General features: G+C 43.5%; 1 protein-coding gene across 2 annotated transcripts in view; it reads left to right on the forward strand.

The window, feature by feature from the left end:
* The first annotated feature begins 3,269 nt into the window (after positions 1 to 3,269).
* Positions 3,270 to 19,731, forward strand: part of TRIM67 (tripartite motif containing 67) — a 33,762-nt gene continuing 17,300 nt past the window's right edge. Inside the window, exons 1-6 of one of the 2 annotated variants that reach the window (XM_041468721.1) lie at positions 3,270 to 3,446; positions 3,558 to 4,224; positions 9,341 to 9,436; positions 13,350 to 13,472; positions 14,700 to 14,810; positions 16,980 to 17,139. In XM_041468721.1, the coding sequence (XP_041324655.1) occupies positions 3,319 to 3,446; positions 3,558 to 4,224; positions 9,341 to 9,436; positions 13,350 to 13,472; positions 14,700 to 14,810; positions 16,980 to 17,139 (1,285 nt within the window). In that variant the 5' untranslated portion in view covers positions 3,270 to 3,318. Of the gene's footprint in view, positions 4,225 to 9,340; positions 9,437 to 13,349; positions 13,473 to 14,699; positions 14,811 to 16,979; positions 17,140 to 19,731 lie in introns of both variants that reach the window. The other variant, XM_041468714.1, reaches the window with a different exon arrangement.

Below are 19,731 nucleotides of genomic sequence, written 5' to 3' on the forward strand. Positions count from 1 at the left end.
AGAAAACTACCAGGAAATGGTTAATGTGTGAGGGCAATATAAAATATGAAAAAGTACAAGAAAAGTAAGGGGAAGTCAACAAAAATGTCACAACAAGCAGAATGAGAAGGCATAAGCAATAAAGCAAGAGAGGAAAGATTAATCAAATCCCTCCTTACTGCAGGGTTGTACTACACCTTGCCTTATGTTTTTTTTTTTTTTAAGTGTAAATCTATAAACCTCATTGGCTTTTTTCCCCCATTGTGGGGATATAAAAGATGCTAATAACTTCTTACAAAGGATAAATAGTTTAAGGGGATGATACTGGTGATACTGAAGTATTAAACTGAAGATCAAAGCTAGGACAGCCAGTATAGGATCTTCAGGTTATCCATACACTGCTACAGCTCTAACAGATTAAAGACTTATTTGAACATAAAAAGATGAAAAATCATAGGGATCATAGCCATTATAATAATGCCTTGATTACAAAACTTAGTAAAGGCCCAATTCTTTCAGGCTCAGACCAAATAGTTCTTTATTAATAGCTCCATTAAAGTTAGTGGGATCATCTTAGTGGGGTGTGTTTCTCATCAAAAGTAAGGATTTCCAAGGTCAGTCTGCTCAAGCTCAGTGACACTTTTCAACTCTTAGACCAGTTTCCTTTCTGACCCCTGGAGTAGTAAGGGTTACAGTGATGTTTTGACTGTTCACTTCCATCAGCAGCAGCGCAGTTATACAGAGAAGTACTTTTCATAAGGAGAAGAATCTGTCCTGTGCAACCTAAAATCATCAGAGCACTGAATATTGTTAAAGTAGGTGCTACTTCCAGCAGCAGTCTCTGGTGCCATGGGGATGAAAGTTTCTGCATTGAAACTCTACCACTCCTTGGCAACAAGGGCTGTTCTGGGACCAGTAGCACAGGTAAACAAGTGAAGCTCTCCCTGCTCTCAAAGCCATAGCTCTCTTGGGCATTAACATTTCAGACTCACTCAGAAGGTTAAAAAAGACCCTGAATGATGTAAAAGTCACACCACAGAACAGAGAAGAACAGATCACCTTTTTAAGCTCCATTTCAAATGTCACCTACTATAGTGATATGCTCTCAGGTGAAGTCAGGTTTGGGGAGAGAAGAAAAGTTGTGTTTGAAAGAGAATCTGCTTCTGAGATGGTTTATTTCTTGCCATTTCCCGTGTCAAGTGCCAACGATTCTAGGATTTTACATAAACTCTAGAGTAGGATTGGAAATGGATATGTAAAATTCAGTGTATTAGAACTCTGGAAATTGCAAGCCCCAGCTAAAAAGCAGCTATAAAAGGTAGCTGGTCAGGTTTGGTGTTCATACATTTCCACCATTTACCTGTCTGTTCATTTTTTCTTTGATGTCTCAGACCTGATGCTACTATTATGCATGTTATGACAACTGTCACCTTCCACACAGGACAGGTAAAGAAAGAAGGCAAAAGTCCAAGAAAAAGCTACCATGCCTTCATAATTACCTTTAGGATTATGGCTTGAAGATAGACTTGTAATATGTGACTTGGATTCCCCTATAGGTCTGGAAGAAACCTTTAGAGTACATGCACTCTCACTGCTGACAGATGGTAGAGCAGAGAACAGCCACTATGAAGATAACAGTATTTCACCCACGGGTTTTTCTTACTATGTAGTAGCATAAGGTAGCTGTGAAATCAGTGGTGTTTCAGAACACTTCTTGCAGTACTGAGGTTTCTGGCTGGAGGTAGCCCAAACACACAATCAGTCTAGGAACTCTCAATCTCAGCACAGAGGTCACATAAAAGAAGAAGATACCTAGCCAAATGACAGGCAGGTTTATGTGGGTCATGGCTGTTTCTACTATGTGCCAGAGGCCAAACTTACTGCTTTTCACCCTGAAATGGGGAACTACAAAGCTTTAAAACCCTTGGGGATTTTTTCCCCTCAGCTTGTCATGAGAGTGGTTAGGCAAGATACAGAAAGGAACTCCAGAGAGGAAAGACTGAAAAAAAATTTGAAGCTTTAATATATTCCTACTCTCTGACCCCATTCCTCCTTTGCTGTGCATCAACCATTTTAACAATCTGGCAAAAGCAAACCCTGAAACTAGAAAACCCTTTCCTAAACAGTGTCACAAAACCTCTTGTCATTTACTGAGAAATGTTATGATGTTTTAATATGTTATCTCTTCTTCTCTTTTATTTTCTTTTTAAAATTTTCATTCAATACCACTTTGTTCCTCATTTTTAAAATAGCTGTTCTGAAAAGACCAGTTTGCATTTTAAAACAAACAAATTGTTAGGATCTGCTTATAGAATTGAGCTTAATATGGTAGTGGCTGTTAAACAAGATTGATGAATAACAATAATAAAAATCAGTGAAATCACTTACATATAATCTCTTGATTATGAAATAAACCACTGCTACATCCACACTAAGCATATGTAAACAAAACATGGGGGATTTGCCGCTGCTGGTTTCTTTCTCCTAAGGATGGTTATTTTCAGTTCATAAACTCTCAGCTGTCATCCCTGATTTATCTTCGCAGCTGATTCTTGTTGGGGTCACAGGGCTGGGAGCTGGGGCGATGTGGCACTTCCCCCGCCCGCTGCGCTCTGCCGCCCCTGCCAGCCACAGCGTTCGTAGCTGGGGTTCGTGCTTCCCTTTTAACCCCTTTCTCATCCCTCCCTCTGTCAGTGCCTGACATTTTGTGCATCTTGCTTGTTCTCCAGTATGGTGAGAGCCGTGTGAAGGAGAGGTACGAGCTTAGTTTGTTGGTGAGCATCCTCCTCTAATTCGGGGACGGGAGAGAGGGCTACTAGAGATAAAGAAACCCCGCCTGTGTTCAATCTGCTACCCAAACAATGTCTTTATTTAAACATATGAAGACATCGCTGTGTAGAGGTCCTTTAAAAAATGTTTTAGCCTTTCCCAGCCGTAGAGAGAGCGACCACTTTATTTGCTGGAAAGGGCTCTTCCCGCCCCTTCCTACTCCTGCCCTGCCTCCGCCCCCCGCCTCCCTTCCCCATATATTATTACTCTATGCCACCAACGTTAAAACAGTCCCACCGCGCTCTGTGCCCGCGCCACGGCCGGCGGACAGCCTTTCCCTGGCCGCGAGCAGCCCGCGGCTCCTCCGGCGCCGGCCCGGCCGAGCGGAGCTGTCTGTGCGCGGCGGGTGCTGAACCGCGCGGGGCAGCGGCGGCCGGAGCCCTCCCGGCCTCGCCCCGGCGCCGGGAGCGGAGGGAGGCGGCGGAGGGGGCGCCGCAGGGGATGGGGGGAGCCGGCGGCGACCCCGCGCCGCCCGCCTGAGGAGCCCGCGCACAAAGCCGCGCCGCGGCCATGGAAGAGGAGCTGAAGTGCCCGGTGTGCGGCTCGCTGTTCCGGGAGCCCATCATCCTGCCGTGCTCGCACAATGTCTGTTTGCCTTGCGCCCGCACCATCGCCGTGCAGACCCCGGAGAGCGAGCAGCACCTGCCGCCCCTGCTCCACTCTCGGGGCCCCGCGCCGTCCCCCGCCGCCGCGCCGGGAGCGGGGCCGGGAGCGGCCGCGGGCTCCGCCGCCTGCCTGGACTCGGAGAGCGCGGCGGGCGGCGGCGGCGGGGACCACGCGGACAAGCTGAGCCTGCACAGCGAGACCGACAGCGGCTACGGCTCCTACACCCCCAGCCTGAAGTCCCCCAATGGCGTGCGGGTGCTGCCGCTGGTGCCCGCGCCCCCGGGGGCGGCGGCGGCTCCGCGGGGCGCCGGCCCCGCCAGCTCCTCCCTCACCTGCCCGCAGTGCCACCGGAGCGCGTCCCTGGACCAGCGCGGGCTCCGCGGCTTCCAGCGCAACCGGCTGCTGGAGGCCATCGTGCAGCGCTACCAGCAGGGCCGCGCCGCCGCCGCCGCCAAGTGCCAGCTGTGCGACCGCAGCCCGCCCGAGCCGGCCGCCGTGCTGTGCGAGCAGTGCGAGGTGCTGTACTGCGCCGCATGCCAGCTCCGCTGCCACCCGGCCCGCGGGCCCTTCGCCAAGCACCGCCTGGCCCCGCCGCCCGCACACCCGGGCGCCCCCGGCGGCGGCGGGGACGGCGCCGGGAAGGGGGCGGGCGGCGGCCGCAAGCTGCCGACGTGCGCCGAGCACGACCTGGAGAACTACAGCATGTACTGCGTGAGCTGCCGCAGCCCCGTCTGCTACCAGTGCTTAGAGGAGGGCAAGCACAACAAGCACGACGTGAAGGCCCTGGGAGCCATGTGGAAGCAGCACAAGGTGAGTCCTGACAGCCCTCTGGGAGCTGGGGTGATGCCCAGAGCTGGAGTGATGCTCAGCACTGTGGTTTGTTCATCCCAAAGCCCCCAAAACGACTTGCAGTTTGTGGGACGTGAGGTCCTTCATGTCCATCATCCTCACAGACTTTTCTCCCCTCAGAATGGTGCTCTTAGGTTTTTGGCCCTTCCTGACTTCCCACTGACCCCGCAGCTGCTGCTCAGGGTTGGAAAACCCAGACTCCCTCTCATGTTGGCCTCACCTTGACCGGTGAGGTTCCACCAGGTCTCAGGCAGATAGCTGGAATTAGCAAGTCCATCTCACCAACTTGTTTGCCTTCCACAGGGTCCTTGGCCATCCTGTCCTCAGCCTTCCCATGCTCTCACAGTGGCAGCAGCTACCTGTGAGGAGACAGGATGGTTGTTCCTTCTTTTCACCACCTCCCTTTCATCCAGGACTCTGTGCAAGCTGCCACAACTGTATGTCAATAAGGGAGAGTGGCTCACAGCCACCCAAATGTTTTAGACAATAAAGTGTGGTACAGATGATCATGGACACTGGGTGTTCTCCTGGGCCTTAAAGAGGTTTCCTCCCACTTGGTGCCCAAAGAAGCCAAGAAGAGTAATGGCTGGAGGGATTTTCATGATACAAAGATAAATAAGGAATTGTAGATGGGGACTAGGGACAAGTAAAGTTTTTTCTGATTCACATATTGTCACTGTCTGAATCATGCTTCCCTGCAAATGATGCTCCCTACCCCTCCCTGGATTCCTCTGTGGAGACATCAGAGCCATTTTCTTGTCTACACAGGGGTTTAGTGTGGCCTGATAGAGCTGGTGGGTAACTTGGTCATGCTTTCCTTGCTAAAAATAAGGCTTTGAAACCATGTGAATAAAGAGCAAGACGTGGCCTTAGAAGTTGAAAATATGTATGAAGTTAGTCCTTTCTTGCTAAGAATGATGGACCCTGGAAAAATTATTAGTTCATACATATAATATTAGAGAGGAGACTTCAATACCTGAGAGCTGAGGACAATCCTTTGGAGCTTCCTGCTTATTGGGGTTAAAGGACTTCTCCCACAGCTATGCAAAGAGCACTTGACCAGCTCTGCTGGCTGCAGGATTCCCTTCTTTTTACTCTCTGCTTGCAGTTAGCAGTAAAGAAAGCACAGAGAGATCCTTTCAGACACTGCAAGAAAGGTCAAAATCAAGACTGGTCTCATCACCCCTCGGCCATGGAGTGGTTGAGCACAAGATAGGCTGGGGTATTTGGCAAGACAAAAAAATTACTTTCTATTTTAAGATCCAAAGAAGATGCCCCTTGGGGTGATCTCCTTTGTTGATCCATCCAAGAAGACAAACTTCTTCTGGAAGTGTTTCAGTTTGAATGTTACGCCAGCAGCTCAGCCATCATTGCTCCCTAACATGATGAGTACTTGTGCAGAGAAGTTCTTTTGCAGATTAAACATTTGCAGCTGCTGTTCGTATCCCAGTGTCAGAATCCACTCCTGAGCAGAAGTGTACTGATGAGCAGGATCAGAGTTCACAGTTCAAATGTGGCTGATGTTTTGGGGGGCATGAGAGACCAGCTTGTGATGTACTATAGTCTACCTTGAGTTAAAACTATTTGATGCATTTTGCAACATTACAGTCCAGTGTAATCAAAGTTCAGAATCAGTAATTTTCTCTCTTTTCTACTGTCAAATATTGAAAAAAACCCTTTTGGCTGGTATTTTTACCGCATTTTTTTAATTTTAATTAAGTAATGTGAGGACTCTGAAATTATGCTCTTGTGAATATTATATTTTTCAGAAAAATATGCTTGGCACAAAATAAATATAATGGAACTGTATAGCCAGGCAACCTAAATCATCATCTCACATTCATTCAGATAAATTGTTTTGGAATTAGATACTTCTGCTTAGAAGTAGTTCTCTGATACAGCAATTTCTACAAGTTTATAACCTGCAGTTACTTTGGCCAAACCATAAATTACTTACATTGACTGGTATGCCAAACGTAATTTAAGGCTTATGTGTTCTTTCCAGATGCTCTGGGTATAGCTAGTAGAGGCAGCTGAAAGGTTTGTTCTTAGACCAAGAAGCCTTCCTTGTGTTAGCCCTTTGTTTGGCTCCTCCTTTGTCTGGGCCTTATTACTGTGACCTAGTGACAAATTGCAGAGTGTAAAACCTTGTCCAGGCAGTGCTGCAGGCCATGCAAAGAAATGTGCACTCACCCTCAGCTGTACTGCTGATACCAAAGCTGTACTGGACTGGTTGGCCCCTGTTAGTGGTACAGGTTCCCCATTGCACTGCTGTGTGTAACTTCTCCTACAAAGTAAAATTGGTGTAAAATGACAACAAGGCTCCAATGGCACAAATCTATGAAAATCCTCTGGTTTAGCTGGACTTCATTAGATTCTCTTGCCTAAAAAGTGCATCTGACCATCAGTTCAAGGTTATTTAAAAAAACTCATGTCTTCTTAGCAAGTACAGTGGTACTGTAATCACATTTATGAATATGAGGAATGATGGGGGACACATTTCAGCTCTGCCCATTCTAAAGGGTTAATTATACATATGTACCAAAATACTGAAAACTCCCACATCTGGATCTGTCTGTGAAGGGCAGGCAGGCAAACAAGTGTAGGAGTCCTCATGCCTGCTTTTATTTCCTGACCTAAAGACTTGTGTTCTCAAAAACATGTGGGCTCTATGAGAATTCAACACCAGGACAAGCTTATCTAATCAATAGTCAATCTGCTGTGAAAGAGAGATGGAGGGAAGGCAAGCTAAATGAGCATGAACTGTTTGGTTGACAAAGGACATGGCCATTATCTGGTTCATTTTCTGAAAGAGGTCTTCCCTGCCCATCTGGGTTCAATTACTTACCCTTGTGATCTTTGTGTTCCTGTAATTGGTGGAAATAGAAACTTGGTATCCATCTCCAGCCCTCAGATCATTGGTTGCAAGACCAGGTATTAAAGTAAGGATAACACCAGGTGGAATACTGTTTGTCAGAAGTTATTAATTGTCCCAGTCAATGGATCTTGTTACTTTGGCTTACAATAAATATTTCTGTGGTATGAAAGACTGCTCTGGGTGTACTGGGCATTTTTATGGCTTGGTTGGTTTACTGGGGGCTTAGTCATGTAGCTACACTTGATTTTAATGAGAAGTGCATGACTAAATTCCTCTGATTTGCAAGGTATCTTTTACAAATACTTGGAAAAACAGAGCTATTATCTCTAAGTGGATTTCACAAATGGAAATCTGGTCTTCTACTTATGCTGCAGTCAAGTTAATGCAACCACATGTTTTAATGAACAGATCAATTTGCTTATGAGCCCTTTAGACTGTGACATGGTTGAGTTTCTGTTGCAACTCTCTGTGATGGGAGGGTGCCAGGAGCCAGGAGTGACTGTGCCGATTGCCATTGGTATATATGATGCTTACAATTCATCTGTGGTGGTTTTCTACAGCTGCTGTGATGCCCACACACTGCTTTTGTCTCTTCTGATCTGGTGAAATACACTTTGAGATAATTTGAAAGCTGGTGCAGATTTTGGGAAAGTGGAAGTTTTACTTTTGTCGGGACCAACCATTGATTTTGATTTGAAAGAAAGGAACCCTTGCCTCCCTGAGACAGTTTGGTTAGGACAGTCAATGACAGAGAATATAATGCTTCTGCCATCTATTTCTTTCTTGCTCACACCCCAGCTGCTTTGTCATGTGCTGCTTTCACCACATTCTGTGTCATCTTGACAAATCAAAGGCTCAGATGTGCCAGGTGAGTGGAACAGAAAGTACGATCAAAAAAGGTGTGTTTCAAACTTTGGTAAACATGATCAGCCTGTGCAGAGCTGACCTCAAGTCCTGATTGTCTGATCTCACAGAAAACAGAGATTTTTTTCATCTACCTGGAGTTTGCTTCTATGGCCTCCCATAGTGTTAATATCAAACATCATCATTTCAGGGTTTTGTGCATTTACAGGTTTGTGTATGAAATACAGGGTTTGTGTACGAAAAGAGCAGAGACTCAAACATTGAGAAATAGGCACAGTAATCTGTCTTTCCATTTGGCATGAATGAATTTTGTAAAGCCTATTCTCATTTAGATTTTAGCACTAATGTGCTTTCAAGGGGCCACTTTCCAGCCTCTTGTTCCCCAGTCTTACATTCGTCCAGGGTTGCTACATCCCAGCTGCAGAACCTCGCAATGATGTCAGCCAGTTCTTTGAGTACACTTAGTGAATCCTATTGGGACTCCTAGACTTACAGGGATACATCTAGAGTAGCAAATCCTGCACAAATTTGGGATTGACTGGGAGTTAATAATTCTCACAGTCATGGTCCTCCAGCTCAGAGCACTGGGACCCCAAAATGCATCACTGGGTCTGCCAGGGGCAAAACCACTGTTTCCTTCCTGTCCTGGAAGTCCATCAACAAGACTTTGGTTCAGCTTAGAGATCTCAAGTGTTAGCTGAGGAAAGGGAAGGTTAGGCCTAGAGTGTGGACTTAAAAAAGACATATTCTATGTGCCTTACTGGTCAAAATTAGAGAAAGGGTTTATTCCAACTTTTGCAGAAACATTCACACATTTGTTAAGTTGGAGCATGAGAAACTGGAGCCCAAAGGGACATTACTATGAAGTCTGAGAAGGCAGATTTGTCTTTAAAATCCTAGTGTATCTCAGGTTTGCTAGGATCTACCACATTTATAAAGATTTCAGACTTGGATGCAAAAGAAGTGTCATTTTGGAAAGAACTTGGGGATTTTTCAGCATGACAGATGCTACTGTGTAAGTGTAAGACTACTACCTCCTTATACACGTGGGTAGCTCTTTTATAAAAAGGTGTTTGACTTACCAAGTTGCTGCAATAAAGTGGAACATGCAGACACAATATTTGACTGCCCCCACATGCATATTTCACCCTCATTAAATCTGATTACAGTAAAAATCTTAACTATTCTTTTCTAGCAGAAACACTTTGTGGAATTAGGAATACATGTAAGCCTTTGAGCACATTATTAGTCATCAAATCCAAGGATTACTAAGAAAAACATTTGCATTTTATCACTAGCTTTTTCTTTTTTCTCCTCCTTTTTTCTCCCTTGCAGGCACAGCTGTCTCAGGCTTTAAATGGTGTTTCAGATAAAGCAAAGGAAGCGAAAGAATTTTTGGTTCAGCTGAAAAATTTATTGCAGCAGATCCAGGTAACTGTAGAATATAATCTGTTTTGGTAATACAGTAATCAATAGAACTGCGTGAATAATTTATTTGATGACTTTCTTTCCTATGCTATTCTCATCTTTCCTGCAATCATCTGACCTTTCTTGAATGGTTTTGCTAGGTAAAATTGTTCATCAAATAATGCCCGTAAGCCCCTCTTAGCTTCTAGATTGTTTGATGTTTGTTGCAAAAAGCTGATACTCAGTAGTGGACATCTGAGCTGTGTTGATTCGTGTTTGATTGAATCCATTAGTCATGCTTCTAGGCTCCTCCCTGACTGCAATTGCTTGAATTCAGCATTTAGGATAAATTCTCATTTTAACACATTCAAAATTTACTGCTAGCTTTTCATCTTACATTTCCTATAATGCACTAATTTCTGCAAAAAGTCCAGTCAGCCTGCCTATTAGAGTACTTGTAAGAATGTCCTGCACATACCCAAAAATACAGGAATATTCTACTGAAAAAAAAAAAAAGGAACTGCTGCTAAATCAATGTGTCGGTTATTGGAGCGTAAGTTATTTTCATGCCTGTAATTGTCCAGATTTAATAGTCAGAAAAAGAGCTCATAGTGAGTGCAGTAATTGAGGGCACAATCCCAAAATGAAACAAGCCTTAATTTCAATCAAATTTAGACTCATCAGTGCTAGAGGTCAGATGATCCTCAAGGTCCTTCTCGCCCTGCGGAGTGTACCTGGAAATGTGCCACTCTAGTTTGAGCTGCACAGTGTTCAGGAGGGGACACTTGTTTTCTGCTGCAGCAATGCTTGACAGAGATGGGATATGCATCACCTGCTCTTCAGTAGTCCACTCTGCTGCTTGCTCATCTTTCATCAATAAGTCCTGCGCTTGTTGGTAACAAAAAACCAAAGCAGAAATACAAAAAGTTTGTTATTTATTCATTAAAGTATTCATCTTAAAACCCCAGAGGATGAATTTGTACCACAAGAGATGCCCAAGCTCTTGGGTTGCCTCAGGGCAGCCTAACAACACACCCTCAGTCTCCCACAGCCACGTGGGGAAGGGAACACACCAAAATGAGAAACTGGTAAAATTAAAGGACATTTAACTGAAAGAAACTATGCAAAGCCACTGACTGGAATTTGCAATGTGCTGTATTTTGGCTATAGTGTGAGGTCTCTCTCAGCTGGTTTACCCATTTAATAAATTATGTAGCTCTCATAGTTATGTAGTCTACTTATTCCACTGTCCAAGGAGAAAAGACAGGCACCTCTAGAGAGCATTTCTTCCTGTAGATATGAACAGCTATTTTAGGATGGGATAACCCATCCAAAACAGTAGGCTATCACCAATCTTTCCTGAGTCATCTAGCTCCAATACAAATGTATTTTTCCCTCCTGAAACCTAGAAGTGGCCTGTTATGACTGTTTATGACTATGCTGTAAAATCATTTAATGTATTTCAGAAAAATCACTGCCAAATTGCTCTGCATAAGGGAGCTGCTACAATTGGATCAAAAGACCAAGCCATTTATTTGATGCTGTTTGCTGCTTAAAATGCTAGAGGAGAGCTCAGAAGAGAAAATTATATCCAGCAGTACCCTCTAACATTTAGCCAAATCTGGGCACAAATCTGAATCTGACCCTCACATGTTGAGCCAATCTTCGTTCTGTGCCTGAGTGAAACATCAAATTTCAGCAAACAAAAAAAGCAGGACTAATCAGCTGCATATTATCTGATCATCTTGGATCAAGCTGATCATCTTGGAGCCATGCCCCAGTCTTGTTTTACTTTTCCTAAGTAAAACAAGGTTGGGGCAGGGCTCCAAGATGATTACCCACACAATTTAACCCTTAAGGAGCTCCCTGGAATGGTTGCCTCCTGTGACAAATTGCACTCTTCTCATGCGATGTTCGAGTTTTGATCATAGCACATACCAGGGAATGCTCCTGATAGTCAGGTTTGGTACAGCCATGCTCTTCGAGGGGAAAGGGTTTAGATGTATCATGAGCCAGTCTGTGCCTTTTGACATTTGGACAAAAACCAGTTCTTGTACTATTATGTTGTGGGGGAACAGATATAGCCTTTGTGCATAGGTTCATAGCCAGACATATGTATCTCAGAGCAGGTTATTTAGAGTAGAAATCTTATGATGGCTGCCACACTCGCATATGGACATTTAGCCCTCAGCAAAAATGTATTTTTGTAATACTTTTACACAAAGGAGCAAGGAATATGTAGATTTTATTATCCTGTCTCAATGCGCTGCAGACCAGGCATCCATCCACACTCTTTATCTCCTCTCTTGAGTTTTCCAGAGCTACCAGGAACCTCACTTTCATCTTACCTGGGGCAGTTTGCAAATTAGCCATCTATTTTTCTTTTCTCTGCTTTGCAGATCTCTTGTTTCCCCATCTTTTTTCCTGCCTTTCTCTTCTCTGAGGTCACTTTTATATCTCTTAGTCTTTTCAGATACTGCCTGTTCCTCATTACTCCTGTTGCTTGCTTCTCCTTGTTGCTGTCATGATCTGATTTTCCTATTTTCCCATCTGCTGTAACAATTTCATACTTTCTCACTTGAAGGAGGCATATCGCCAAACACCCCATTTGATGTGTGAGCAGAAAATGAGGAGAGAAATGATGCAGTGGACTACAGCCACCGACTGATTCAGGCTCTGTGCACAACCAGCACTTCAGGAGTAACTTCAGGGATGGAAATGGGCTTGAGGGGGAGCTGGGTGTGACACAAGCCGAGGAGGGAGAGATGCAAAGAGGAAGAGTCTAAGACAAACCTGTGAGCAGGAACTGAGCAGTCTGGTGTCTCCCCACCCCCAGATAAACCCCCGCCCACATCTCGCCGGCAGGTCCAGGACTGCAGTGGGGGCTCCTCAGGGAACACTGACCCTGCATCCGTCAGCTGGAGAATGGGATGCACGGGTGACAGTGAGGGAAGGGAGTACAGTGCTGAACATTTTGAACTCAAAATAAAGAAGACAAAGCAAATGAATAGGAAATAAGAGAAAAGCAAAAGAGCTAAGAGATAGTAATGAGTTAGGGGAGTACAATGTCTTAGCAAAGAGGTGCTTCTCCTTCAGTACATGCTTAAAATCTTCTCACATTTAATGATTTTTTTTCTCTTTTTAATTGGGGTATTTGGGAGGAAAGCTGATAGCACACCTAAATATCTCCTTGGAAGAGGAGCTTGAAAATTTTCTCCTTCTAGTCTCATGAGCAGAGGAGGTGAGGGACAGTCTTCCTTTGAATGGATACTACAGAAGCAGTTCCAGGGATTTATGTAATGCTAAATTGTTCCCAGAGCCTACTAAAGGCTCAGTGTTGTATACCTCATGCTGGTTTCTGCCTAGCAAAGAATTTTACCATAATGTGAATAGAAAGTTGCCTCTTTTTTTAAAAGCTAATCAAGTACATAGCTCCACTGCCAAGTGCTAGCTGTTTTATAAAAAGTACTCGAAGCAATACACAAACCTTAGGGCTTTGTACCTCATTAATTTCCTTGTAATAAGCCAGTAGACCAGATTCTGGTCCATAGTTCTGTTCTAATTGCTGTGGTACAGAGCCAGTGATTTCAAAGTTGCTACAGTGGGATAATTAAAACAGATTGGAGCAGAATCCTCTTATGTATGTGTGCACTGTGTATGTTACATTCAGCATTTACATTATGTTGTACTACATCTGTTGTCAGGAAAGTGCCAGTAAATCATGGTTTTGAATAAGACCATTTGTGGCATAGCATGTTATTATTTCATTTTACAGCATGCAGCTATTACTGGTACAGCTGTAATGAAATCAGAATGGCAACAAAAATGCTGAGGGTCTTGAAAGGAAATCTTTTCTGAACAGAAAAGCAGGTATGAACAGTAGTTTAATCTGCAAACTGTGCTTTCTCTGATGGGTCTGACTCTGTCCTTGTTGTAGGAGAATGGGTTGGATTATGAAGCCTGTCTCGTGGCTCAGTGCGATGCCTTGGTTGATGCGTTAACACGGCAAAAGGCAAAACTGCTCACAAAGGTCACCAAGGAACGTGAGCACAAGCTGAAGGTGAGTACTCCTCTCATCAGATCAGCACAGCTGCTGATAGATACCTGGTGTGGTTTGTCAAGTTCCCCAACCCTTTACACCATGAAATCTCCTAGTGACCAAATTCTAAAGTTCTTTTAGCAGGTTCCAGTTCAGCTGTTTAATGGAACTGTGCCTGTGCACATTATATGATGGATATACTTCAGCTGTTTGTTGAATCAGGCCATCAGTCTTTATTTATCTGATGGTTTGGGGCTGTCTTTTGAGAGGTGCTTATCTGTGGTTTTTTGGATTTTGGCACCTTCTGCCAAAGTAAAGAGTTGTGATTTTGATATCTCCTTGAATCTGTAAATTCAGGTAAGCCACCTCCAGAAATACATGAGCTACTCAAAATATTTTAAAGAAATGCTGTCAGTGGAGATGGCAAGAAGAAATCTAAACTGTTTGAATGAAGTGGCAGTCAAGAAATATTTAACTAGACACATTTCTTAAAATGCTGATCTTTATGTGATTTGAGGTACTTTAGTACCATTCACATTAAAAGTACCTAAGACAGAAGGAAAAAGTGAAATGGATTATCTAACATATCAGTTAACAAAATCCACCTGAGATCAGCATTCAGCTTGCTTAAAAAAGAACCAGCACTTAGGACATACTGCTGACAGCACAGCAAACCCTGCAGTTTATTGCTGTCACAAGTTGTCCTACAGAACACAGTGCTACTAGTTCTAGTCCACAGCCATGTGGCAGCAGAATCAAGGCCAAAATCTGGAAAAATGGAATTTCTTAATTCCAGCAATGTGTTCTTAATCAGAGCAGGTTCAATGACAAATTGTGAAGAGAATGTTAGGGTTTGATCTGCGAGAAACCACTCCAGCAGTTTGCCTCTGAAGTGAAGGACTTCTTAAAAGCTCAGATGTTAGTGAAAGTGTGACTGGAAATGTGATCACTGCAAATGCAGAGACATGTTCTGTGCCCTCTCTGCCCCAAGCAAGCCTAATCTTTGAGAAATTAATCTGCTCTGAAAATTGAGATTCCCTGTGCACAACATTTTGCCAAGCTAATTATTGCTATTTACAATACAGAGCAAGTGAGTGAAGCTGATGGAGATACGGCAATGGCCATATGGCAGCTAAATTAAGCATAGATTTAACACACTTTCCCATTCCTTGTCTCTTCTGAAATAATTTTATACAATTCACTGCAAGCTGAGGCAGTCACAGAACTGTACTGATATTTGTTTTCCAGGTTGTTTGGGACCAGATAAATCACTGTACACTGAAGCTACGCCAGTCAACAGGGCTTATGGAATACTGCTTAGAGGTTATCAAAGAAAATGATCCCTCTGGGTTTTTACAGGTAGTTTTCTTCGTAATGTTCTGGGGGGAAAAGAAAAGAAATACATTAAAGCTAAGTCTAAAAATGTGTGGTTTTGTTAATTAACCCCTTCCACCTCCAAGGCAGGTCCACCTTAACTCCTGTAAGTACTGTCTAAAAACTCAGAGAGCCTGGTGACCGCATGAGTGTCCCGGCAAAGAGATGGCTTTAACAGCTGCATCCTGACTGAAGTGGGGAGTTAGTGGTCACACCACTCCCCTAACTCGTGATGTCTTTCCTCTTGCCAGCCCGTCCTTCTGGGCTGAGAAAAAGATGCTATGCAGCTAATAATAGCTTTTTGCAGAGTTTTATTTTATTCTCGTCTGGGAAACCCAACACAGGGCCTCACAGAGATCTCTAATTAGTTTGGAGAGGTCAGTGACTCAGCAGAGTAGTACTTCTCTCCCTTGTGCTTCTCCCCTTTGCTTTCCCATGTAAAAGAGTCCTTTCGGCGCCTCCCCTGTAAGGAAATCTAGTGTGAAGGGGCTGCAGGTAGCTTTACTTCTCTGAGATTGTTGCATCAAGACCTGTGGCAGCTCCAGGTACCTTTCCTTTGCAAAATATGGCCTAGCCAATAATTGCCTTAACTTGCAGGATATTGTTTCTTAGGTGCAAACAGTGAAAATGTCTACTGATGAGACAAAACGTAACAGTGTTTTTTCACATAAATTATTTTGCTTAATTTATTCTTATATGTTTATTAATAACTTTATTTTGCCCTAGTAGTTTTGTTGCCTTATTTATTGCCTAAAAAGAAAGGTACACCACAAAATGACTTGCACACATGAATGCATAGAGTGTCAAGGGTTTGTCAGAGCATCTCTAAAAAAACAGGATGAGAATTAGCCAACTTAAACCTATTAGCACTCCAGACTGATTGTTACTGTCATGTCTGGTCTCAGGCAAGAGAGGGGAATGTGTGGTGTAGATTAATGTCAAGCTTACACAGATTTTTAACAGGCTGTTGGTTGGACACTACAGGACAAACCAAACCTTTAGGTCTTACCTACATGCTATCTAGATATATGCTTTACTTTCTTTTCAACTTATTTTCCCTATAACTTCTGTGGCTTCAGTTTTTGCAGCCCCCCTTATTAAAAAAAAAAAACACAAACCATTTTTGTTTTTACTTTTTCCTGGTTTATCTAATGATGCTTTCAAGACAGCCAGCAGACACTCAGGCACTGCATTACTTTGAGCAACTACTCCTGCAGCCAGGTTATTGAGACATGGCCAAGGGATCCAGAATCCCAGTAAGTGACTCTGAGGTTGCAGGAGTTGTGGGATGCTCCTCCACCTACTGCACAGACTGATTAGGAGCTGTTGATGCAGGGGCTCAGACAGGAGTGTCCTCAATAAAAGTAATGAGGAAAAGTATCCAAATTCCTGCAACAAAGGAAAACTCTCTCTGTTATACCCAGAAAAAATTTCTACTCTCTGTGACTTACAGGAAGTTCACTGTCAGGGACTCCAGATATCCAAATGGCAGCTTCACTGAACTCAAGGACAGTTGAGTTCATTCATTTCCACAGAGCCAGAATTTAACTTCCTGAAGTGTCTGTTGTGATCATTTTAGTTTGACTTCTGGTCTGATTGTCTGTGGGCTGAGCTAGAGCAAAGCTTTAAAAATTAAATTCAGTTTTGATGTAATGGTAGAAAATCCATCATATATGTGAAAATCTATCTGACAATTTATCACCCACACTGTGAGTAATATACACCTTCCTTACCATTTTCTTTTTTTAATCCTTTACCTTTCATCCGCTGAATCATCTCTCCTGAATGAAGAGACTCAAACATTTAATCCTCTCTTTGTGCAACTTCTTTTAAAACAGGAGAACAAAAGTAGACCATGCAGATCAGAGGACAGAGTACAGAATTATGTGTGGCATTCAAAGGCATGACACACAACATAATCTTAGCAGGCTTTATAAATGCAGTTTTAACTTTCCTAGCCTAATATGATATTTATTTTGAAAAGACAAGATGAAAGGATGCAACCTAAATGGACCTCACCCCAAAATGACCAGATCCCATCTCATCTGTTTTGCTGCTTTAATCCCGTTTCCTTTGTTCTGCATCTCACAGACATTCTGTCATTTTTAATGTGTGTGTCTGCCATTTCATTATAAACCTGGTACTCTCTTTCAGATTTCAGATGCTTTAATCAAGCGTGTTCAGGTATCTCAGGAACAGTGGGTCAAAGGAGCCTTGGAGCCAAAAGTATCTGCTGAGTTTGACTTGACTCTGGATAGTGAACCTTTACTGCAGTCAATTCACCAGCTGGATTTTATTCAGATGAAATGTAGGGGTGAGCTTCTATGATTTTCCTTTTCCTGTTTTTCATGCATGTGTTGAAACAGTGCTGGGAAGTGTGAGGACACCAAAGGAGGAATTGAATTTGCTGGATAGTTTTAAAAGGTTTTCAGGCAAATTCAGATGTTTCCTGGAAAGGTGTGCTCCCCTCACATATATAATTTTTAAGTGCATCTGGTATTTCTATCTGAGCTGAACAAGCTCAGATAGAAATACCAGATGCACTTAAAGATCTGTAAAGATAACTTCTTCAGAGTAGGGCTTTGGAGATTAATAAGACATGAGCTGCATGAAACTTCATGCCATTTTGTAGTATTCCCTGGTTTGACATGGTTAATTCAAGATACCAGTTACCCCTATCTTGTCAGAAACAGCTGAAGTAGAAGATAAATATTACACACACACATACACACACACACATGCTTGAATAGGAAAAAAAAAACCCCAGCCTTTGATCTTTAACTTCTATCTGGACTGTGATGCAAAAATTGCCCATCTTAATAAAAAAAAAAAAAATCACGAGGAAGAGATTTACAAGGGGAAAGTACCTCCATGGCTGTACCATTCCATGGTTCCAGGTATCTGAATCATTCTGATGGACAAGCTAGAGGGAACTGAGGTTAAAAAATGTATCTAAAAGGAGAAGCTGATAAACAGGACATGTCACTGACATAAAAAAAAAGAAAATTAACATAATGAGCTTTTAATGGGGTTAGTTTATGTGGAGCAGGCTGAGAACGGCATCAGAATTAGACAGATCCATAGAACAGTAGGGTTTGAAAGCCATTGTGGTCTCTGGGAATGATGTCATTAGCTTCTCTCAGTGGTGATTCAAGCCTTAATTGTACATGTGGGTGACAGGATAGAGGCTGCCAGAAGTCAGTGAATGAGTTAAGGATATTCGTGTAGTGATGTCAGATGTGCTTTTTTTGTTTTGTTTTGAGCAAGCATATAGAACTTTGTTCCACTTATGTGTTCTCTCTGGGCCTAATTCTGCATCTAAGACACCCAAGATGAAGTAATTAGGGTGGATAATTTGGCGGATATGTGGAGAAACAATGTACAAACAGTTAAAGGCCAGAGTCTGCTCACCAAGAATGCTTTGCGTCTTGGCATAAACAGGCTGTGTTAAAGTTATTCAATAAACATCTGTGAACTGCTCCTTTGAAATGTTGTCAGACAGGCAAGTGGGGTCAAAAGAGAAGGAATAACACTGATAAAATTCCTCTGAATGCTGTCTGCATGTGTCTTTTTAAAATCAGTTTATGTTTAATGCTAGCCATGTTTATTGTGAAATATATTTAATACTAATCTCCCACCACTCTCCTTTACAAACATAGGAAAAATATGGTTAAACTAGTCATGTAGATTGCTATTAACCACAGGTTACCTGAGGTGAGAGCAGCTTAGGTATTTGGCTTGTGGGCATCCACCTGCCTTTAAACTTGAAGAGTTACAAAACTTTAATTGAGCCAGATTCACTTGTGCTTATGTAGTGTTATCTGCTACGCTCTCATTTATCATAAGATGGCAGGGAAGCTCTGGTGCTGAGTTAGACACAATCTGAGGGGCAGAGAAGAAGACAGGACTTTTGCAGCCCAAACCTGTGCAGAGCTTCCAAACACCCTTGGGCTTTGTTCCCCAGAGGCAGGGTTAGCCCTCAGGAAGGGCTTTTGCTTGAGCTGTCTTGGTCCTGACCAGGGATTGTCTGTTGCATGTCCCATCAGGTTGGTCAGCACAACCAGTGTGATCATGCCCACACCATGCAAAGAATAGTGGAATGGGTGTTAACCTGGCCACCATTCCTTAAGGTGCATAAGGGATGGCATTCACACTTCACACCTCTGTGTGCCCAAGCAGAACAAACCGCTGACCAGTTCCAAGCTAGCAGTTGTAGGTATTGGGGAGTGTTTAGTATATAGACATGTATTTATCTTTCTTCATTTACAACAGCAAGTCTATTTCCATTTGAACTTCTCAGTCTGACACTTTGGCCTTTTTTTTTTCTTCTGAAACTTTATTCTATGACCTCTGCATTATTTAAGAATCATAAAATGGTCTGGGTTGGAAGGGAACCTTAAGGATCATCTAGTCCCAACCCCCTCTCACAGGAAGGGTCACTTTTCACTGGATCAGGTTGCTCAGAGACCCATCCTGCCTGACCTTGAACACTTCCAGGAAAGGGGCATCCACAGCTTCCCTGGGCACCCTGTTCCAGTGCCTCACCATCCTCACAGTAAAGACTTTCCTCCTGATATGTAATCTAAACCCTCTCTCTTTCATTTTGAAGCCATCCTCCCTTGTCCCATTACCAGATGGCCTTGTGGAAACTCCCTCTCCAGCTCTCTAGTAGCCCCCTTTAGGTACTGGAAGGCCACAATATGGTCTCCCTGGAGTCTTCTTCAGGCTGAGCAACCCCAGCTCTCTCAGCCTGTCTTCATTGGAGATATGCTCCAGCCCTCTGATCACCTTTGTAGCCCTCTTCCAGACCTGCTCCAACAGTTCCATGTCCTTCTTATGCTGGGGGCCCTGGAGATGGACACAGTACATGAAGCCATTGATCACACAGTTTCAGTGCAGCCATCCA

The sequence above is a fragment of the Pyrgilauda ruficollis genome, unplaced genomic scaffold, assembly GCF_017590135.1.
Source record: "Pyrgilauda ruficollis isolate IOZ18807 unplaced genomic scaffold, ASM1759013v1 scaffold101, whole genome shotgun sequence".
NCBI lineage: Eukaryota > Metazoa > Chordata > Aves > Passeriformes > Passeridae > Pyrgilauda > Pyrgilauda ruficollis.